The following is a 22,915-nucleotide window of genomic DNA, read 5'->3' as shown; positions in this document are numbered from 1 at the left end:
AGGACTTGCGTCACACCTCCACTGTAACTGGTTTTGGGCGATTGTACTCTCCGTAGATGCTTAAGATATTTTCCTACATATATTTCGTTCGAGCGACACGGTAACATTTCTCAGTATTAAAAATCTAATTCATTAAGCTAAAAAAATGACAAAATGCTTACAGCAGTTTTCGTTTTGTTTTTTCTTTACAGAATTTAGTGCTTACTCATTGTTTATACTTAAATTCGAAACACAAAACCTGTATAACTAAAACAATTATCTTAATGTTTAAATAGTTCTTGGTTAATCCAACTAATTATTTCTAGAATTCTTGATAGAGAGAGAGAGAGAGAGTGAGAGAGAGAGGGTTTAATTGAAGTAAAAAAAATATTCAAACAATAGAACAAATTAAAATCAATGCATAAAAAAAGGGTTTTTGCCAGAGTCCACAGTCTAAATTACAAATATTTAAAGTGTACATGTACAGTCATCTAAAGTCACATAGTTTCTAATCATCTATCAGTTTTACTAGTTATATTTCAGCAACAATGTTTTAATGAACTTAAACCATGTTATTATATTGCAAAGTCATCTAATCAATAGATCAATAGAACAAATCGTCTTAGTTTTTCAAGAATGAAAAGGTGTAACTAGTTAGGTACCGTCCATAAAGTGCATACGTATGAACATTATTCTCTATACCATTTCTTTACTCCCTCCTCCCTTCCGTACTATTTTTTCCATATCTGTTATGATGAGAGAGGATTGAAGCATTTGTTAAATAGCGAAAGAAAATTAATAGAATTACGCTCATTTAGACAGGTCCTTTAATTCAGAACCATCGTGTAACTACTCTCATCGCAGTTCAAAGGTGCATATTTCCAAGGTTCTTTCAGAACCTTGTAAATTTCCACCCCCACCTAAGCGAGCGCGTACTTTATGTATGACTCCCTACGTCGCGTCATAACGACAAGTTAGATTTTCTTAACTTGTTCTAGTACTACAGAAGTGTGTAACCTTGTTCTTGAGTTTTTCAAACATTTGCTACGGTAGACAGTTAAATAGTGTGCGAGTTTTTGAAGACTCATTTTTTAATATTATCTGCTATATCATTCGTTATTTGTTTGTAGTGCTGTTAAGACAAGTTTCCGATATGAAAGTCGTTAAAGAAATCACGTTGAGGATCGCATTTAATGTCTGTGGCTTAGTACTAATAGTATTCGGTATAGTGTTTACAATAATTTGGCCCAGTATCTTTGACGATATAATGGCAACAGAAATGCAACTTACACCAACATCTCTCAGCTTTGAAGCTTGGAAGCAGCCGCCGATTAACTTAAGTCTGGATATTTATATGTTCAATTGGACAAATCACGAGGATTACAAAAATCATTCGACTCAACCGCATTTCATGCAATTAGGTCCATACAGATTCACCGAAAAACCGGATAAAGTGGATATAAAATTTAATCCGGAGAATTCAACAGTGACTTATCGTCGCTTAAGTATGTTTCATTTCGACGCGGCCGGTTCGAATGGCAGTTTGGATGACATTGTCACTACAGTAAATCTTGTGGCGCTGTCAGCCGCACAAAAAGGTAAATTTGCCGACATATTTAAGACAAAAAGTATCTCGCTAGGTCTGTCGATGCATGACCAAAAAATTCACGTTACAAAATCCGTCGGTGAACTGTTATTCGAAGGCTACGAGGACAAAATGATGAGTCTTGCTAGGAAGATTTCCTTTTTGGATGGTGAAAAAATACCTTTTGACCGTGTTGGTTGGTTCTATCAGCGAAATAATTCGGCTGATTTAACCGGATGGTACAATGCACACACGGGTGTCGACGACATCAGTCAAATTGGTGTGTTGAAAAATTGGAATTTTAAAGACACTAGTGGAGCGTTCGAAGGCAATTGTGGACTGATTCATGGCTCTGCTGGGGAATTTTTCGCACCAAAGCAATCTCGTTACAGCACAATTTCAATTTTTACTCCGGATATGTGTCGCAGTATTCCATTGGATTACGAGAAAGACGTCGACGTGCGCGGTTTGTTGGGATACAAGTTTATTGGTGGAAAAAGATCTGTTGATAATGGATCACTGTACCCGGAAAATAAATGTTATGCTCCGGGCGAAGGATCCTGTTCCGGTGTTTTGAATATTAGCTCGTGTCGTTTCGGTGTCCCAGTTTTCATGTCTTATCCACATTTTTATGGAGCCGATCCTTACTTTATTAAACAAATTGATGGAATGAATCCTGACGAAGGGAAACATCAATTTTATATTACTTTGGAACCAGTGAGTAATTTCTTCATAATTTTGTAAAACTATGATCAAATTGACCGAATTTAACAGTCTACAGGAATGGCTCTAGATGTAGCTGCTAGACTTCAAATCAATTTACTCATTACCCCAAGTCCTACTATTGGAATGTACAAAAACGTTCCAAAACACTTTATGCCGATTCTTTGGTTCGAACAACGGGTAACTGTATCTCCGGAAATAGTGGCTAAAATCCGCTTGGCAACTGGTATTCCATGTATTGGTCAAGTCGGTTCACTAACTGTGTTAGCTATCGGTGTGATTATGGTGTTATGGCTTCCCATCCATCGCTTTTTGTGTAAACGAGTTACTGGTAAAGTGCACTCTAATGGCCGAATGACGGATGATCGTGTGATCATTTGTGAAGAATTAGACAAAGAAAATAAACTGGAAGACCGACCGTTATTGATGACGAAAGAGATACTCAACAAAAGTGTGTAATTTGTAAGACACTTTAAAAGACTGATTTGAATAAGTCACATGACAAAATCGATAGTAGTAAATCAGCAAAGAAATGGATGATTTGATGACAATGCCAGCAACTTAACTTTAAAAACATTAAAATAGAGTGCTTTGAGAGAGATGGCGAACCGACAACCTATTGTTCCATCTCGGGGTCTGCTGTCAGATTCTTTTGTATTATCGATGACAGCACACTCCGAGTTGATTTTCCATCTCGCTCTACTTAAACACCGTATAGTTCTTGCATTTGATTATGAGCTTTAAAAATAAGTAATGGGTCAGCACGACATAGTAAACACCGGCAGTAATGGCTGATTTGACGGACCTTCTAATTCGTGAGACTTAGAATTTAAGCAATTAAGGAGACGCCCTATCTAATAATAATAAAAGACTTCAGGCCAACACACACTAGCATCTAGTGTCAGTTGTGAATATGATATTTCTATTGTTAAAACCGGTTTTAACCGATTTTAGCTGATTTAAACAATAGAAATATCGTATTTCCGATTACACTAGATGCTAATGTGTGTTGGCCTTTAGACTTTAGGAAGTCGTAGATGGTTTTTAATAACAATTTATTTCAGTAGTGAGGACAGCCGCTCCTGCCTGGGTTTTCTATGTCATGCTTACTACGTCGTGATGTTAAAATGAACCAAAATACAAAAAATATCTTAAAAACAGCCTAACGGACTAAGAATTATATTTTTGCATATACTTACGACGGAAGACCTTTTTTGATACATGTCTACTTTGGGGTAGGAGGAGGGAGAGTCATAAAAAACGTGACGAATTTGGACGGTCTCAAATGAAGTGTGACGTCACATTTGCATCATGGAAAAGAATATATTCCCGCTAGTGCTGAAACACCTCGATTACGTCGCATATTTATGTTCAGCAAACGACTTTCTTTACCTCATGTGATTTCAGAACTCATCTCATGCTGACTCGTGCAAAAGAAAAACCTTTTTGCATGGCTTATGAAAGTAATTATTAAATCTGCAAACAATTTTATTGTAAATAATTAGCAACTGTATTGCATTTTCATATTACTCGGAAAATCCTCAAGTAGAAACATCTAAAAGTCGAAGAGATCTCATCAATAGTGAGAGTCTTAGTTCCCCTCATTACAGAAGATAAACCAAATTATAAGGAAAAATCCCTTCCTAGTTGCTGTTAAGCAAGTGAGAGAGAGAGAGAGATATATATAGAGATTGTTCCAGTAGCTCTATATTTCCTCATTTGCCATACACCTTACACACTTAAGAGACTTGTAGCAAATCTAAAAGAGATGAAGCAAGACATTTTTACATAATGCACTCGGCGATGGTACTTTAACCCAAAGGTAATAACTGATTTAGTGATAACGCAGTAAAATACTGTAGCTAACTCTAAGTCACGGCTCGTATATTAAACATAAATTATTACTTTACACTATTCATTCTAGTATGTACTCTAACTACTACGCTCTTCTCGAATGTGAAATTCGCCAGGGTCGGTAAACTTAACGGTGATGATATAAAAGATTGCTGGAAATGGCACGAATGCTAGAAAGGCAAGATGTTGATCCAATGAAATGATTCCATAGGCTAGAAGCAACCAATGTCCGACTGAAACGACAAACATATACTATTGAAACGGTCAACACAAAAGCCACCAATGGAATCCATTGAATGGATCACACTTACCTATGACGACAGTATTTTTCATTTCCTTTACCGACGATAAAACCAACGATTTCATACTCTGATCCAATTTGAGAGAGAAATGAACCGCGTTTGATATCATTGAGATAATAACACTCAAATATGGAAAGGAATAATCTGTAAAGAGTAATGAGTTGAGTTGATGTGTTGACTGGATAACCAAAGAATGACAGTGGTTACTTACAAATCAGACCTCCAGCGACGGTATGGAGTAAAGACAGTACTGGTATGAAGTAAAGTGAACAGTAAATAGCAGTTTTTCCTTTTTTGAGAAATATTTTGTTCAAACATGGTCGAATCATCATCATGGAAACAATGCATAGCAGGTAGAACACTAACACCATTGTTTGCCTGGATAAAAGTAACATTAAATTGCTTGTCTTTGCTCAACGGGATTTTCAGTCTTACAATGGGAAAACGGCTTCTTGTGTGCAATACAACTTTTCTCCGTAATTCGGACTAGGATTGTGAAACAACGTGTACCAGTCTGACAATTTCTTCACCTGGCATGAGTGTATGACAAACGAAAAGACTGGCTCATAGATGAACAACGTAACAATCGCTGAAACAACCACTTCCATTAGAGCACTGAAGTGTAAAATCAATTGCCCTTTTGTGAATCTGTAAAATTATTCGGTTAGCGAGCAATTATAAACAATTTTCCATCAATAAATTACGATTGTTCCTTCGACACCATATCAATGAAGAACCATGAGCCTATCAAAGGCATCAAAGCCATGAATCCCAAATACAACCAATCGTATTGAGTCGGAGTGTCTGTACACGGAATACATCGACTCTCATCGACTTGGTAGCCGCGTGGACACGCACCACAGTCGCTCCAAGTATCATTCTCTAGTTTCAAGCGTCCACAATAGATTCCAGGGCATTTATCTGCCATTTAGTTGGGTATGATTTTTGACATCAATTCGATATTTTGTAAACAACAATCAGTCCATCTCCTCTTCATTCTCTCTTTTCGAAAGTGACAGATATGTGTTTGCCAGCTAGTGAACATACTCAGAAAAGTAGAATTTGATTCTATACTGGGACGACTGGAACACACTTTTGGGGATCATAGACTGTTACACGGCAGAGTAAAAGTAACCCCCAGGTTTACTTTTACTCTGCCGTGACTGTTATGATCGGAGCGAGAGGACCGAAGACCAGTCTATTATAAGGTGTCTTGCGGTACTTGACAAAATATTTCTTTCTCTTTCATCATAACACTCTATTGACGAATATTTTTGATAGAATGAGCAAGTGGCCTCTAAACAACAAAAATACAGTCAGGGGCTGAGATTGTTTGTGTGGATCAGCTGCAAAACAGCTGAAGCAAATTCATGATGAAATTTCAATGCATTTAACTGTATGAACTGTATAGACTGTTATGATCAGAGCGAGAAAACCGAAGACTAGCTATTATAACTTGCCTTGGGGTACTTGTCAAAGTATTTGCTTCTCTTTCAACGTGGTACGTTGAGAGCAAGAGGACAGAATACCAATTTTGTTTAACTTGCCTTGGGGTACTTATCAAACTATATTCTTATCTTTCATCATAACACTCTATAAGAATCAAAGAACCCACCATTTATACACCTATCTTCTAAGTATGTCGTCTGGGACATTTTCCTTAACTGATATAAGTGAGCACATCTCGCAACAGACCCACACTAACAATAAAATTGTCGTCGTGATAACAAAATATTTACTTTCCTGCACAACAAAATTTCACATTCAGTCAGTCCACAAAAATGGCCCAACAACATAAAGTTCATGGTTACGACGATCTAATAGATTGTATCAATCGTATAAAAAGTGATAATAAGCCGATAAACATTTACTTCACGGGCTCTAAAGATGACACTGGAAAGAGTTGGTGCCCTGATTGTGTCGAAGGTAAACGGTGCAGACTGCAGTGATTATCTAATTAAATTAGCTAAAATCGAGCATTAATTTACAGCTCTACCATTTGTTGACAAGGCGTTGACTTCTTCTGATCCGAATACACATTTTATCTATTGTGATGTCGGTGATAGGCCATTGTAAGTATAAAATAGTATGTTCTGCATAATCAATCGGCGGAGTCAATGTAAGATAAGCTGCTCTCGTTTCCAAATATTAATATTTCTTGATTCATAATATCTACATTGTAGTATCTTATCATGGGTAATACCCATTGGGTATGGATGATTATTATGTTAATTATGTCTGGCCGATGGTTAATATTCTCAACCACCCCATTTTGGTTGATAAATTTTCTTTGTTGGTGGAATTTTCACATGATACAACAGGTTACAACAATAAGCGTTTAGCTGTGACTCATTCTCTAGTAAAGTGAAAAAATCTTTTTTTAGCAGCAAAGTTAAATTTCTGCTTGAACACAGTTCGTTCACTTTTTAGAAAAAACAAGAGCATCATCCAGCATACAACGATTAAATTCGTTACTTCTTTTGTGTCGCTTATTGTTCGAAACAGAATCTTTTACTTCATTCGCTCTAACGTTTATCACTTTAACCGAAAGTCATCGTTGATACGTTCTACCTATACTTACTGTGGTGGACGTTGTTTCAGAATCAACTCCCAAAGATTCTAAAAAATCCAAATTTTTTGTGAAAATTGCTGAAACGATTGAGTCGTAAGTGCATGTTAACGAATTTTGCTTATACCTTCGATGATATCTCTTTATTGAGACTTCTTAGTTTTATTGATAACAAATTAACTTTTCAAAAGGTCGAAAAAAGTAAAAAACAAATTCAAGAAAATATAGCAAAAAAGAGAATAAAGAAAAACTTAATTTTTATTCGAAGTTTCGGAAACGTGACATTATATTCAATTAGTTCACCTTCAACGTGAACACAAAAAACAATATGGATGTTCTCTCAGGATGTCTAGCAATTTCTTCAACCGTTCAATTTGCGCTGTATCTTGAGCCAGACGCTGTCCTACACTTTGAACACGACAAACGAACGTGTAGCACGGAACTTTCAATTCCTCAGGAAAACGTATTATGTTGCGTGCGTCAATGTCCTCCACATAACCCCAGTCAATGAACAAACATTTTGAGCCATAGTTAATGGCTCTGTACCAATCCCCTTTAAACTTGACCAGACATAGCTCTTCACTTTCGGGTTTGTTAATGTCATGAATGCATTCACTGCATTCACCAACCTTATTATGTAAATCGTCAAAATTTTGAGATAGCATACCCCAAATAAGCGGAGCTATTATCAGTAAATTATCTGCTTCGCTACCTTGGGTAAAGTTTCGGTGCATAGGTCGGAAAAAGATATAGGCCGGAGTAATTTGATTAGTTTTTCTGAAGTATTTGGCGAATGGATCGTTGTCGAAGCGGTTCTTTCTACGGTAGTATGATTGGCCGGTTATGGCCGGTAATGTTTCCATAGGCAATATGGCAGCTTACCAGTAGACTTTCGAGTCGTTTCCATCTGATTCAATATCAATTTTTCTATTGGCAATCCGCTCTCATTTTCCAGCAGTCTGAAATTGTTGGCAGTTTGTCAATCGTGTCCGTAAAATTTAATTTTGAAAACGGTTCGGCTGTTCACGAGCTCACGTAATTCTTTGAATGGCATTACTCCATACTCCGTGCGGGAGGTGGTCCAATGTTACAATGAAGTTATATCGTTTTCGCATTTTTAATTCGTCACTTAACTGTCAGTTATTATGACCGTCGTTGTTTCGGGGATAATCACCAAAGTTGTAATGGATGTCTGTTGTGAATTAGTTAATTCCTAAATATTGAAGCGTGTCTTACTAACGTGATAAAAAACATTTTCTTTTTCAGCTGGAAGGATATGAAGAACGTATTCCGACTTGATAAGAAAACTCATCTGTCCGTCATACCAACGTTGATCCGATGGGATGGTAACTTTTCGAAAATTTTTATCTTTTGGGAAAGATTTTTTTAACGAAATTATTTACAGGTCCTCAACGCTTAGAAGGAGAACAGCTGCTGAATCCTGAATTACTTTCGATGTTTTTCAGTGAAGAATAAATTTGATTCATGTGATTGATATGCTGGGTTTTATTGCAACTTAAGTATTAACCGTCCACGAAATGTTAAATCCAACGAACTGCGTCTAGAAACTTTACCACGGTACAATGTTCTCTTACCTAATAACCCCTTTAGCTTCCGCAGGGTAGAAATTATAAACGGCTCTTATTTGGCCGACACACCTTACACGTCTTTACGGAAAAGTGCTCATTTAGTTTTACAAACCAATCACTTACCTTCTTCGTTTCTATTATCTGCAAATCGCCCAAAATAAATTCAAATTATCCAGCAAAAGATTTTGGAATTGGGCGTTTAGTTCGTGTATTTGTCTAAAAGTTCTTGTTTTTTCTTCCTCAACAAAGCAGACTCTATATCCTGTTGCGTAGGAATCGGTACGTGCGCCGTGAAACGTGGACCTAGTAGTTCCATTGGATCAGCTTCCATTCGTTCCTTAGACAAATTACTTTCAGCATTATCCTAAAATGAAAGATGGGCGACGTTAGCTTTAGGATCAGAGCAATGCTGCATATAAAGCACTCACTTTAGGGTCAGTGTTGTAGATATCATCCTCGTCATTCGGCTCTTCTGTGCTGCGTTTCTCGTTCCACTCTTCGATCGCCTTTAACACAGCTGCCCGTTCAGCTTTTTCTTCTAACTGAATCAGAATTCCGTCATCGTCGTCGTCACGATAACCGTAATAATCGGCGTCAATGTTTTTCATCAATTCGACCCTTGTCTTTTTGATCGGTGGAGCTGGTTCTTGTTCAAAGAGTTCTCGCACGCCTGAGTGACGGAAAAGTTGTGACCATTGCGTTTCGTGTTACTGAAATTCATTCAAAACTTACCAGGTAAATCTTTCGCTGCACCGAAATACTTATAGCCGCGATTTCCTGGCACTTCACGTCCTTCAGCATCGAACATTTTCGGTCCGTAACGCCGATAATGCGGTCCACCAAGCGCTGATATTTGATTTTCCCAATGCCGTTTCTCACGAAGCAATTTGTTGATTTCGTCATTTAGGTCTCGTATCCGAAATTCACCCAATCCGGCTGGACATATCCAAAACATACAATTTAAGATCCGGATCATCTTCTGATATGATACAACAACTTACCATTCTGAATTTGAGCCACTTTTTTCGAAATCTCGCGGATAATTTCCAGGCGCCACTTTTCACATTTGGAGACGTCATTGCATTCAGATGCTAGATATGGCCGTCTATCTTTGTCTCCCGTTTCAGCTTCCTTTGCAGCACGCCAACGGGCTAATGTGGTCCTAAAAAAACGTATTTCCAGTTATCGGTTTGGGGCTGATTGGCGACACTGTTGTTAGATACTTACATAGCCTTTTCCGCATTTCTAGCCATTTTGAGATGTGTTTGCAGATAAACTGAATCCGAAAATTTCACAAAGTAAAGATGAAATCAACAACAAACGTTTGTTTTCGAGAAGAAGAAACTTCTGTGTGCATGTCGTGCATGTGTAAACAAAAGGCAAAAAACGACCGGGTGTCAAAAAGTGTTCACTTTCTGTGATAATTTTGCGGGAAAGAAACGAAAATTGCAATGCAATTGTTTCCACTTTCATTGGGTGTGAGAGCATAGAGTTACACTCGGCCACCTCTTCAGTATAACTCTATGGGTGTGAGAGTCATGAAATTTGAATTATCAATTGTCGAAGGACATTTTTGAGTGCACTCCTCTTATCGCCGACGCAAGCCGTTTTTAAGCTTTGCATGCAATCTTATATACATGTGAGTTCATGCATTTCCCTTTTCAATCCCTCAGATTCTGAGCCTCAGAATGATCACTTTAATAGTTATTTACGTCAAAATCAATCGTCCAATACAGGTAAAGTATGTAAATTTTCATCTTAAGGGACGCAAACTTGAGAAAAAGTCCAAATTGACTTCGTCTTCGTCCCCGAACAACGCACTTCAAGCATGAGTGTTACTATCTAAATGACTCTTATTAAGAATAAACTCTTTTGTGTCAACGTTACCGCAAGTTTTTTTTTCAAATTTCCCCCTCTGGGGTACTGACACTTGACAGTGTGTCACACAACAGTAAAACACTGTAAAAAACCATTTCACACAAAATACTACTCTATTTGGCAGCTGTCGACCATGATCACGTTTTCACGTCAGGCCCTCAGCATGAAAAGTTATATACGTATATGTTGTGGATGGTTGATTTTAGCACGGCAGAGTAAAATAAACCAGGCAGGAGCGGTTCATTTTTGAAACGTCAAATGAGGGACCTAATACACCGTATGAAAATGAACTCAAATGAACACTGGCATAAGTTGAAAAATTTAATTCGCAAAATAAATAAGGCTACTAGATTATTCAGGTCCCTAGTCAAACGAGCACTCCTGCCTGGGTTACTTTACTCTGCCGTGATTTTAGGCACTTTCGCTGGTCACCCTCATTTCGTTCAAGATAGAACTCGTTAAATTGCCTAAAATCTACCTTCCACAACAGATACGTAAATAATTATTGTTTGAACTACGTTGTAACCGAAGTATAGATAATTCAATAATGTCGTTTTGAATTACGTTAAGGAAATCGCTTCAAAATCTTTGCAACGCAATGCAGTGCCTCGTATTTGTAAATATATCCCTTGTACGACGTTTTCTATTTTCTAGTAGAACCGATCCATGGGTCTTAGGATAAATTCTTCGTTGATTTCGGTTAGAATTTTTTATTTTAAATCATCCCTTAATGTTGTCAGTGTTTTCAAACATTCGTTCCCCTTTTCATTCATATTTTCTACGACTGGGATGCGTATTTTTGAAAAATTTGAACGCAATATTCGGCGCACTGATGGGAGCGCACATCTGTCAAATTTCGCGGGCTTTAAAGTATTTCATTACATTTGTTAACAACCGTGCATAGACATTGTGTCTTCAATTTTCTTTGTGAAATCGGCAATTTATGTTTCGAAATTTGTGAATTTAACAACACATTGTTGTAACAAGTCAAAATGGTCTTCGCTAGTCTATCGACCGGCTGCCTTTCTGTAAGTTTTTTTATTTGTTCAATTTGTTCAGGGGAAAGTCAGAGAAATTTCATACGAAAATATTGACCTCACCAAACTTTGACGATTGAAAAATTACGGTAAATTGTGAGCCTCCTTCGTCAAAGGACGAATCTGATGTTTACAAAGTAGCTTTGAGACCTAATTTTTTGCTTCTGTATGGAAAGTAGACGCTTTGATAATACGGAGACATGACATCGCCGACATGGAAAACTTAAGTCGCAATTTCAATTTCCATTGCAGCCTGAGTCACAAATTGAATTTTCATTGCAATGTCTACTATGAAATCCGTGTTCCTATGAGCTTAAAAGCAGGATTATCATCAAGTCATTTTTACTTCTTTTTGTTCCTCTATTGTTCTAATGAGCACTCATCGCTTTAAGTCATCATTGACTAGCCATTTCTGAATGTATCATAATTTTAGAACATTTTGACTGGAGTCGAATGCGGAAAGCCAGTTCTACAAGTGCTGGGCACCAAACGCTTGCCTGGAAGTGGAAATGTTCGGTATCGGCTTCTCGTCTCCGACGGAAAATATTTAATTAGCTACGCAATGTTAGCTACACAACTCAACAGCTACGCCGATGAAAATCAACTGACAGACAATACCATAATTCGTGTCGACAAGCATATTGTGTCCGTGATTTCCCAGGAAAAGTAAGTGGATCGATAGTCCGGCAATGATTGTTTATCAATTAAATTCCTAAACTTTCACAGAAAAGTGGTCGTAATTCTGGAATTGGCCATTCTGCATCCCGGCACCGAGGTGAAAGTAAAAATTGGTGATCCAGTGCCGTTAAATGATGCAAACATGCCGAAGACGAGCGAAACAGTAGCACCAAGTGAACCCGCTCCGTCAAGTAAACCAGCAAGTAATGGATATAAGCCGAGCAGTAACGGTCTTGGATCAAGCAATGCAAATTCATCGCTTAACTCATCTGTAATGTCAAGCCATCTAACTTCTCCCATTGCGAGCTTGACACCATATCAGAACAAATGGGTCATAAAAGCACGCGTTACATCGAAAACTAATGTTCGCGAGTGGAAGAATGCTAAGGGTGAAGGAAAGTTGTTCAGCATGGATCTCATGGACGAAAGCGGCGAAATAAGAGCTACCTGTTTTAAAGAGGCGTGTGACAAATACTTCGAAATGATTCAGGTACGTACAATAATACGTAGAGTCAGGAATATTAGGCAGGCAAGCGGTCTTTATGTTTTTCGGTTCTTCGACGATAAATCTTGTACCTCGTTGGTTTTAACATTACGTTGTGGTACATAAGACAACACCATCCCAAACCTGCCGTTAGTTTCGATAACAGATTGAATAAATGCTCGTCGTTTCAGGTGGATAAAGTGTACTACATTTCCAAGTGTCAACTCAAATCGGCCAACAAACAATTCACGAGCATCAAAAACGATTACGAAATGACTTTCAATTCCGATACGGTTGTAGAGGAATGTGTTGGCGGCAACGACAACGTTCCAAAAGTTTCGTATAATTTGGTTCCTTTGTCCCAAATTTCCCAGATGGAAGCAAATGCTACCGTGGGTGAGTATCTGCACCACACATTGACTACCAATGTTTATTCAAATTCACCTCCTTGTTTCGTTTCTAGATGTTGCAGGCGTCTGTCGTGAAGTTGGTGACATTTTCCAATTTACTGCCAAGACGACTGGCCGCGAACTGAAGAAAAGAGATGTTACTTTGGTCGATCGCAGCGGATCTAGTGTAAGTATCAAATTCAATGAATCACAACGATTGTACTAAGTCGAACGAATATACCAACAACATTTTCGAATTCAGGTCAGCCTTACGCTTTGGGGACAGGACGCCGAAAATTTTGATGGCTCCGGTAATCCGATCGTCTTCATCAAAGGTGGCAGAATCAATGAATTCGGTGGTGGAAAGAGCATTTCGCTGAACAGTGGCACTACGATGAAACTGAATCCCGACATCAGTGAGGCTCATCAACTTCGCGGATGGTACGATAATGATGGTCAAAAGCAAGACTTTTCCAGCATTTCCTCGAGGTGAAATAAACCCTCTTTTGCAATGTTTGTGTGTGCTCAACCATTTGATTTGCAGAAACGCTGCAGCCGGTTTTTCAACGGATTGGGTGAACTTTTACGAGGCCAAGGCACGAAACTTGGGAAGTGCAGAGAAACCCGACTACTTTCAATGCAAGGCTGTTGTTCATTTGATTAAAACGAACGCATGTGTGTACAAATCATGCTCCAAAGCAGATTGCAACAAAAAAGTCCTCGATCAAGACAATGGCATGTTCCGATGTGAGAAGTGTTCTGTTGATAGCTCAGAATTTAAATACAGAATCCTTCTGCAAGTAATGAAAGACACAATTTGGCTAGTTCTCGATGTTATTACTATTTGTTGAACCTTTCAGGCAAGCATTGCAGACTGGACGACCAACCGCTGGGTAACCATATTTTCGGATCAAGGCGAAAAATTGCTAGGACATTCGTCTGATGAAGTTGGCCGGGCCTTTGATAATAACAAAGAGGAATTGGAAGAAATGGTATCGAAGATTCTCTTCAAGGGCTACATTTTCAAACTGCGATCCAAGATCGAAAATTTCGGGGTAAGAATTTTCATTGCCACCGCCGATTGCGTTTTTACAATTGAATTGCATTATCTTTTCAGGATTCTCCACGAAATAAAATCCAAGTCATGAACGTCGCACCGGTGAATCACAAAGAATACAATGCCCAATTGATCAAAAACATTCAGTCCCTGACTGGAGTTGGAAAAAATTGATTTTTTTTTTGTAATAATTTCTCTATATCGCTCTCATCATATAAAACTATTTGTTACTGGTAAAATAAGATGCCCCAAATTCCATTGAAATAAATGTTCTCGGAAACTTAAATTATTTTGCAAAAATCACTTTTAGTTGGTCGTATCTAAGAATCGAATTGAAGCTGCTATTTTAAGACGACTCCGGTGTGTTGCTGGTTTTAAGTAACTGGAACTGGTACAGGAAAATAGCCGTTGGGGAAATTGTTTTACCCGTTTGAGAATTTGATTGTGCGTATTGTATGTAGCTAAATATACAAAAAGGTTAGTACATCGAAAGGGGAGTTCAAGTGATGAACAAATTTGCCCTTTAAAGCTGATCGTTTTCCTGTAAGGTATTTTTCTGCATCTGTGATTTTTTTGTTTAGAACGAAAGTTTTTTTTAAATCCGATTCAGTGAACCTCCCGAAATGCAGACATAATACCATTGATACTAGGTCGTGATGGAAGACGTGCTCACCTTAGTTTTTTTTCGCTCCTCTTTGAACGGAAGAAGCTCGGTTGTTTAAGCTTTTGATATGATGTTATGGAGATTATGGGTTCAAAAAGGACCTTATTTTCAGATTTTACCAAGTGTGAAATAGGTCACAAGTTGTAATGAATCTCTTCGGTAAATACTTTGGCTATGCGTTTCGGCGTTTTCTAGACATTCTTTGTTCCCTTTATTGAAATGAAATAAATTTGATAAACAATGGACTTCGGCTGAAGTTTACGATTAATAGTTTTCCGACCAAACGTTAAGCTTTATGTAACCGAAAAATCACCAAATACAGTTGTAACGACTCATTTTGTAAAATATTTTACAAAAGAATTTTTATTAATTTTATTATTTTATTTGTCACCTCTTTGTCACGTCTTGATGGATCATATCATATCATCAGGTCTTTAGATTAGGAGTTCAAGAAAAAAGGATTGGTATTTTGGGTCTCTCAAAATTTCAAAAATTTTTAATTTTTTTTACAAGCCCGTTTACATTATTTACCGATTAAGTCCATTAAGTAACCTCTGTTATCATTTTACCGGTGCGGCGTCAAGCTTATCATCAGATTAATATATCGAGTGTATTAGATCAAAGTATCATTACTTCATTGGCATGAGCGTTAAAACTAATTTTCTGGGGCTTAGTCAATAAAATATCTTGCGTAATTGTTTGGAACTTTGTTTTTTTACGTTGTGTGGTTACATCTCTCGCCTTCGGCTTGAACGCCACATATGGCAAAATAAAAAGTTTCAAAGAAGGACATACTTCTACTATTATTTCATTATACACCAGTGACCAGTCCCCCAATGCAATTTTGGTCCTTCATAAGGTCACGGTTCCAAACCCATAGCACATTTAATTATTGCACGACCCGATAAGAAAAACATTTGTTCTATGACTTTCATTTTTGATCCCTGAAATGGCACCGATGGCTCCCTAACGATAGGAATAGGCAAGATCTAGTTGGTTGTGTATTGGGTCTCAAATAAATGTTAGGAGTTTCTCTCATTCAAATACCACCACTTGGATTCCTAAAACTCCAGTAGATTTGTTTCTGTGTCCCATGTGTCATAAAGAGAGTTAATATATGGAGATTTTATATGCTATCGCTGCTAAAGGATTTCAATTTCGCTTTCAAATTACTCATAGCATATCCTTCTATCCTAAAATTTTTGAATTTTCAGTCTGGTCAAAAGTATTTTGGCAACCATTTTGATCCCTCGTTGCTCGGCTACTCTCGAATCGGTAGGATGCAACCGATCTGACAGCAAACAACCGTACAGGCTAACTTTGATACCTTGGCATAAAAGTAAGCCTTTAGTCTGGGATTTTACGTGCGCGGATACTTTGGCCAAATCTTATGTAAAAGCAACTAGCAAAAAAGCTGGTGAAGCAGCTAGGATGAGAGAAAATTATAAGAAAACACTATATGAACCGTTAAATGAATATTTTCATTTCGTTCCGATCGCCGTCAAAACTTTGGGAAGCTGGTCAGAAGAAGGTCGAAATTTAGTAAATACAATTGGTGAGATTTTTATCGACACCACAGGAGACCTGGAGAGAAGAAATCAGGAAGTTACCTGATCCAAAGACTTGGACTTGGAATCGCAATACAAAGAGGAAATGCTGCATCGATTTTGGGCACAGTCCACGGACTATTTTTGAGAATTTTTTGAGAATTTTGAGAAATTTGAGAAATATTTCTTTAAATTTCTCAAAATTTTACAAAATATTTTTCTTACAGTGAACGACATCTCAAATGTCTCACTGTCATTTTTTTTCAGAGAATGTCATTGTGAATTTGCAATGACACAATAAAATTCTCAGAAAAATTTGACAGTGAGACATTTGAGATGTCGTTCACTGTATTCTTCTGAATAAAATTTAGGAAAATTAACTTTGTTACGTGTCTAACGATGTAGACAATATATTAAACGTTTTTGGAACTGATTTAGACAGCTAGTTTTGATAAATACTAGAAAACTGAATATCGAAGGCTTTAATTAATTCTACTTACTCTTTTTCGACTGTACGAGTTCTCTGGTTACTTTTTTGTCTGTCTGCACATAAAATTACATTGTTAAACCATCTTTTAAGCTTTAAAAAATTTGAGAAATTTTTGAGAAATTTGAGAATTTTTGAGAATTTTGAGAATTTCTCAAAAATAGTCCCTGGCACAGTCCCATACACCTCTTGGTTGGAGGAGATTAATTTGAGGAGAAAAAAGGAAATATAATTTGGACCATTTTGATTTTCTACGATGCGAGCTATATCTGGGACTCAGAAACAAAAGTGGTGTCAAACGTTTTTCGTATCGGGTAGAGTAATGTACATGACATAGGCTCCAAACCGTGACCTTAAGATTGACTCAAAATGTGGTTTGCATTAGTTTTTTCATACATTTTGTTTATATATACCAGTACGAGCCATTTACTTCCGTCGTCGCTGTTGATAGCAGATATAATTAAAACAAATCGTCTATATAGCTCAATCAAAAGCGAAATTTATTTTTCTTTGATTGTACATTATGGTATTTAACTCTATGAATCCTAAATCCGAGTGTGGATATCGAAAATTCATAAAATGAAATAATTTTTCTCCTCAAAACGAAACAAAAAGGAAAAACCAATAAAATTTAGTTATCAAAAACGATCTGCAATAAAATGGCGTTTAAATTGTCGTCTATTATTCATAATTTTAGTTTTATATTCACTAGGTTTGAACTTTTCAAATTTCAATTTTTCGTTTTTTTATTTCTATGTCACCATTCGCACTGGTCGCAACCAAACGATAGAGTAAAATTAAAATATTCCTGTCCTCACACATAAAATATATTCGTCTAGTCCGTATCAAATATGTTTTTTTGTAACTACTATTTAAATCACAGAAAATGAAAGTTTTTTATTTTGTTTTTTTCATTCAAACTATCTACTAGTAGTGTATTTAAGTCTGACTTTGTTTTTTAAATAAATAATTTTATGCTGTCGCAACATTGGGCTTAAAAAGTATTTTTTTTTTTTATCAATGACTTGAAATATATTCGTTTCTTATTTCTTTAAAACGTTTCATTTAATTAAATTGCTTATTAAGTGGAAATACTTGAGTTACTTTGCCAATGCCCTTGCTGGAACCTTCTCGGAATAAAATTCGCATTCCGGGTTGCACATACTCGGGATGGCGCATGAAGCGAAACAGAACGGAAGCGGTGTCGTTGGTGCCAATTTTTGTTGCACCCATAATACCTTCGATGATAGCTGTTTGCCGGATACTGCCGATATGAACGGTTGTCTGGAAACCTTCGTAAATTGCTGTTGCATGATATAGTACAGACACTTTCGCCTGGAAATAAATGAAAGAAAATTCGTGAAATCTCGTCCAATGACAAAAGCTGTTCAGTTTTAGATTTTACCTGGAAAAAGAAGGATCCATACGGTTCCTCGTCGGTTGCCTCGGGCAATAAAACCATTCCACTGCGTAGCATAGCCAGATTTTGATTTTGTACGAAAGCCAGCGACGCACTTTGACCTGCCCGTACAGCTCGGCATGGTGCCTTGTTCCGGTGAATTGAATGAATGGCCACTGACAGAAAAGAGCCATCCGCTAAGGGACCAACTTTCAACGGCATGTTTTCGATAACAACGCCTTTCACCAATAGACCACCGATTACCGGTCCAACTTCGGATACTTTGAATATTTCATCCACATGAAATTCGCATGGTTCCTGTTCCAAGCGTTCCTTTTCCGAATTGCTGATGCCAGGAGATAAAACGTACAGGAATCTGGTGACCAGACTAAGTCCATCGCCCGTTATGTTGGAGACGCAAAATATGGGAACAATTTGTTCGCTTAACTGTTGTGATCCAGCTGTCAGCATATCGTCATCGGTTGTAACTAACAGCGGCACTTTTCGCACACCCATGGCAGTGACAATATTTTTTAATTCCATAAGAATTGTGTCTGGAGGAGTAACGTCAATTTTTGTGACAACAATGAAAAATGGCAATTCCAGCGCCAATGCAATAACAAGATGTTCTTTCGTCATTGCGTTCACACCTTCCGTACCGGAGGCGACAACTAACATGGCATGATGAGGAGAATATCCAGTTAGAGCTTGTACAGTTGTTCGTATGTAGCGTCTATGGCCAGCCAAATCCATGAAAGTCACCAGCTTAGAAGATCGATCGCTGATCTCTTCGGAGGTCATCATTTCGTTATATTTATAATTTATAACATTGCCTTGACTGTCAAAGCCCAGGCTTTCGTGTGATATGCAAGACGTTCGGCCCGATTGAATTTCGTGCATGTGTCGGAACATGTTCAGTCGAGCACGTCCTCTACCATTGTCATATTCACCCTGCGTCAAAACACCCAGTAAAGTCGATTTTCCTGCGTTTACAGCGCCCAAAACAGCAACACGAACCTCGATGTTGTTCTGATCATCGGGAATCTTTCGCACCAACACTTCAGCTACACTGCGTCGTCCGGCAATAGATTTTCGTCTCAATACTGTGGTTGAAGCACCTAATTTGCGTGCCATTTCTTTCAAAGTGCTCAAGGAAGCCGACATATCATTATCATGCAGACCATGCAATTGGCCAGAATCTGAGACACCGATTTCATAGATGGCCTCGCCCTGTCCCTCCCGTAATCGCCACTTCATTTGTGTCACCAAATGTTCAAATCGTTGAGTGGATGGACTGATTAACTTGAGCTTATATTCGATGTTGCCCAGCTGTGGCTCGGGAGGCAGCTGATCCTGATCGAAGTCGATAACAATTTTTACATTCTCATTGTTGTTGTACTGATTGTCGGAATCGCTTTCGCTGCTATACGTGCTGTCGTTGTTGTTATCGTTATTATCCGATGGATCCGATGGATCGAATAAGCTGAGAAACGACTCCATTGTCTTATTCACTTACGTCTGTTGTTGGCTGGAAGATTGTTCCTGCAAGGATGGAAAATTTATGTTATCTGTTGTATTGAATAGCTAACAAAATTGGCAGGGAGAATCAACAGATATCTTACACAAATGAATTTGCATTTTTTTTTAAACACAAATTTTCACTTGGAAAGGTTTTTATCGAGATATGGAGATTACTAGTAAAATCCTTCGATTTTAAAATATTTCAAGCGATACGAAACATCTAACGAACAAACGAAAATATTTATTATTCAGTATAATGATCCCGCTATTGCGGAAGCAGTTTACGAATGCTATAGGTACCTATTTTATGAGCAAAAATGGAAAATGTTTTAACATTTTTAAGCCACCTGTACACACACATACATGTGACGTATGGTAAAATGGTAAATTAATTTCGGTTTACCCAATTACTGCTTTTATTGATACACGCAATCAATATCGAGAAAGAATTACAGCCGAGTGTGTATATGGATTCACTACAACAATACAATTTTTGTTTACAAACACAAGACTGAAGATAAGATTAAAATTTATTTTGTTGATCATCAAACCGAAAAAGCGGTTACGTGGATAGATGGATGTGATTGTACTGTTTTCATTTGAAAAAAAAAATATATTTTCATTTTTTCGAGTACGTGCAGAGCAGTCTATAGAAAAATTCTCAATTCACGATCATTTGGAAGTCTTCCAATTTTATTTTTTTTCGATTAAATTGTATGTTGTTTTGGTGCTCGAAGCCAAAATACAGAAGATATATCGCTAGAAATGCTGTCTATTTTCGACTTCTTCACTATACCTAGAACATTTCTACATCTAAAACCACCGTTTTTGCGCGTTATTTAAAGTTAAGTAACGAAACACAATGTTTAACAACAAAGCAACAGAACTGAGACCATACACACCAGTTTTTTTTTGTCTAATTCATAAAAACTGTGAGCTGAATTTAACTTTCACTGATTCTGTTGTGTTCGTTTTTTTTTGTTACCTACTATGCCATACACAGCCGTATTACTTTTAAGATAAAAATTATGCAATAGCTTTAATGGTATGCGATAGAAAACAAATTGTATGAATGTTCATTAATGGGATTTTCCGGTTAGCCAAAAAAAGTTCAAAAATTTGTTATTAATTTATGTAGAATATTAAGAGAAGTATTTAAACTGATCGCAGGACAGGGAAAATTGATCGTAAGAAAACGAGGAATTGATCGCAAGAAAATGAGGAATTGATCGCAAGAAAATGAGGAATAGATCGCAAGAAAACGAGGAATTGATCGCAAGAAAATGAGGAATTGATCGCAAGAAAATGAGGAAATGATCGCAAGAAAATGATGAATCGTTCACAAGAACACGAGGAATTGATCGTAAGAAAACGAGCAATTGATTGCAAGAAAACGAGCAATTGATCGCATGGAAACAAGGGATTGATCGCAAAAAAACGAGGAATTGAATCGCAGAATACATTTTCCTTATACACAAGGATGAAAACTTTCTGAAGTTTCTGCTATCCTGAGAACAAAGAAGTATTTTCTTTCGGCAAAATCATTTAGAGCGAAAGATTTTCCTTTTACTGCGATCAAATTCTCTTTTCATTTACTGTTTTTAAGCGACCAATTCCTCTTTTTCTTGCGATCAATTCTTCTTTTTCTGGGATCAGTTGAAATACATGCCGAACAATAATGTCTTTTGAGATCCAAAAATGAATTTTCTATTCCTCATTTAAATATTTTCAAATTTTGAATTAATATTAACTCTCTTGGAGGAATAACCATGAACGTTAGTTGTACAAAGACAGCAAAAATAAAATGTAAATATGACCTCTACACTGAACTATAAGTACATAACACTGAGACATTCGACCTTTTCAAACCTATCCAACGAGTTTAAAATTCCACGTTTGAGTTACAAACAATTACCGCTTTATTTGTGAGTGGTGATGGTTGACGATAGGAATCATTTTTATGTCCATAGAAACTTCTATTTTACTATTTATTCTTTATTGGTTTAGAGAGGTAATTATTATAGTAAATTGTTAGTTCTTGCAGTTCGTGCGAGTTTTTTTTATTGTTGCACACAAACATGAAGTGCAACCAAAGTGATTATAAGTTAAACCTGAATCCTGAAGCTAATAATTTGTTAACAGGTTTTATGAATTGAAACCATGATTACCCAGTAATACACAGCTTTGTGGAAATATTGTATCATTCAAATAGATTCCACCAAAAAGTCTTTCAAAATCTAAATTTTAATTTACCTTCACTGGCATTTCACAATCATGCCAAATTATCAATAGAAAAAAGAAATTTGGAAAACATTTTTTTGTACTTGCACTTATCAACTGACTCACTAACTTTGGTCATAAAGCGATAATCTACGGACACATTTGAGATTATTTCATTTATTGATGAAATGGATTTTACCTAGAACGAAATGTTAGGCACGATCAAAACTAATGATAATGTAAGTTCATCGTACTTTCAACTCAGGAAAACTGATGATGAAACAATTAACACAAGTTGCAATTAGATATTATGTTTCCCTCGTCTGTCGTTCAAGAATTTCGATGACGCATTTAACATCTTAATCGAACTGCAGCGATTAATAAGTGAGTGTAAATATTTATCATAAATTGCATTGTACAGCACTGCACTATGCGTTTTTACAATGGTACCTATGGTACAGCAGGCATAGGTTTGACGAAACAGCTGATAATATTGCAAAGTAAAGAAACTAGCTAATTGATACCATAGTCAGTACAAAAAATGAAAGGATTTATTGTTTTGTTGATAGTTTTCGTTGCTGACCTTGACACAATCTAAACGCCAGTGAAAGTGTAGACTTTATACACTGGATTATTCAATAATATTTTGAGTTGAGCTATAATTAATAGAGCAACTCAATAGAGAAAAAAATGCTGATGGAACAGGGAAATGTTGTAAAGCGTACAGCTTAGCGATTAAAATTACACACACAACCACTCACACTGAATTTAGCTAAGGATGACACACGATAATCTTCTTTTTTTCACTTGATTCTTTTAGCTAATGCATCTTGATGGTCATTGTGTTTTTTGTTTGACTAAATTTTTTCGCGAGATGCAAAAGCATATATGTACACATACTGAAAGAGCTGTGGAAAAGTGACGGGTAAATGCGGTAAAATTGAAGACTGATG

General features: G+C 37.0%; 6 protein-coding genes across 7 annotated transcripts; 3 read left to right on the top strand and 3 right to left on the bottom strand.

Moving 5' to 3' along the window:
- Nucleotides 1-1,099: 1,099 nt before the first annotated feature.
- LOC119074840 (protein peste-like) lies at nucleotides 1,100-3,160 on the top strand. The gene is made up of 2 exons (XM_037181146.1): nucleotides 1,100-2,281; nucleotides 2,339-3,160. The coding sequence occupies exons 1-2, from the start codon at nucleotides 1,133-1,135 to the stop codon at nucleotides 2,744-2,746; spliced, it is 1,557 nt and encodes a 518-aa protein (XP_037037041.1). The 5' UTR covers nucleotides 1,100-1,132; the 3' UTR covers nucleotides 2,747-3,160.
- A 990-nt stretch (nucleotides 3,161-4,150) lies between these two features.
- Nucleotides 4,151-5,500, bottom strand: LOC119074844 (JNK1/MAPK8-associated membrane protein-like). The gene is made up of 5 exons (XM_037181159.1): nucleotides 5,148-5,500; nucleotides 4,879-5,091; nucleotides 4,655-4,821; nucleotides 4,453-4,587; nucleotides 4,151-4,374 (listed from the first exon to the last, which is right to left on the bottom strand). Exons 1-5 carry the CDS (start codon nucleotides 5,369-5,371, stop codon nucleotides 4,220-4,222), a joined length of 894 nt encoding a protein of 297 aa, XP_037037054.1. The 5' UTR covers nucleotides 5,372-5,500; the 3' UTR covers nucleotides 4,151-4,219.
- Nucleotides 5,501-6,128: 628 nt separating this feature from the next.
- LOC119074863 (thioredoxin domain-containing protein 17-like) lies at nucleotides 6,129-8,507 on the top strand. Its single transcript, XM_037181184.1, has 4 exons — nucleotides 6,129-6,369; nucleotides 6,434-6,515; nucleotides 8,279-8,358; nucleotides 8,418-8,507. The coding sequence occupies exons 1-4, from the start codon at nucleotides 6,225-6,227 to the stop codon at nucleotides 8,486-8,488; spliced, it is 378 nt and encodes a 125-aa protein (XP_037037079.1). The 5' UTR covers nucleotides 6,129-6,224; the 3' UTR covers nucleotides 8,489-8,507.
- Nucleotides 8,508-8,792: 285 nt separating this feature from the next.
- Nucleotides 8,793-9,975, bottom strand: LOC119074854 (pre-mRNA-splicing factor ISY1 homolog). The gene is made up of 5 exons (XM_037181170.1): nucleotides 9,829-9,975; nucleotides 9,603-9,763; nucleotides 9,334-9,537; nucleotides 9,030-9,271; nucleotides 8,793-8,965 (listed from the first exon to the last, which is right to left on the bottom strand). Exons 1-5 carry the CDS (start codon nucleotides 9,852-9,854, stop codon nucleotides 8,801-8,803), a joined length of 798 nt encoding a protein of 265 aa, XP_037037065.1. The 5' UTR covers nucleotides 9,855-9,975; the 3' UTR covers nucleotides 8,793-8,800.
- A 1,343-nt stretch (nucleotides 9,976-11,318) lies between these two features.
- Nucleotides 11,319-14,410, top strand: LOC119074834 (replication protein A 70 kDa DNA-binding subunit). The gene is made up of 9 exons (XM_037181131.1): nucleotides 11,319-11,507; nucleotides 11,950-12,182; nucleotides 12,243-12,684; nucleotides 12,870-13,074; nucleotides 13,142-13,254; nucleotides 13,330-13,556; nucleotides 13,612-13,867; nucleotides 13,928-14,122; nucleotides 14,185-14,410. Exons 1-9 carry the CDS (start codon nucleotides 11,472-11,474, stop codon nucleotides 14,296-14,298), a joined length of 1,821 nt encoding a protein of 606 aa, XP_037037026.1. The 5' UTR covers nucleotides 11,319-11,471; the 3' UTR covers nucleotides 14,299-14,410.
- A 2,846-nt stretch (nucleotides 14,411-17,256) lies between these two features.
- On the bottom strand, nucleotides 17,257-22,886 carry LOC119074762 (GTP-binding protein 2). 2 transcript variants are annotated; one of them, XM_037181032.1, is made up of 3 exons: nucleotides 22,724-22,886; nucleotides 18,228-19,763; nucleotides 17,257-18,157 (listed from the first exon to the last, which is right to left on the bottom strand). In XM_037181032.1, exons 2-3 carry the CDS (start codon nucleotides 19,719-19,721, stop codon nucleotides 17,888-17,890), a joined length of 1,764 nt encoding a protein of 587 aa, XP_037036927.1. In that variant the 5' UTR covers nucleotides 19,722-19,763; nucleotides 22,724-22,886; the 3' UTR covers nucleotides 17,257-17,887. The 2 variants fall into 2 exon arrangements, with proteins under 2 accessions (XP_037036927.1, XP_037036935.1); XM_037181040.1 differs by lacking the exon at nucleotides 22,724-22,886 and adding an exon at nucleotides 20,146-20,344.
- Between the last annotated feature and the right edge of the window lie 29 nt (nucleotides 22,887-22,915).

The sequence above is a fragment of the Bradysia coprophila genome, chromosome III, assembly GCF_014529535.1.
Source record: "Bradysia coprophila strain Holo2 chromosome III, BU_Bcop_v1, whole genome shotgun sequence".
NCBI lineage: Eukaryota > Metazoa > Arthropoda > Insecta > Diptera > Sciaridae > Bradysia > Bradysia coprophila.
This window is presented reverse-complemented; position numbering and strand designations above follow the sequence as displayed.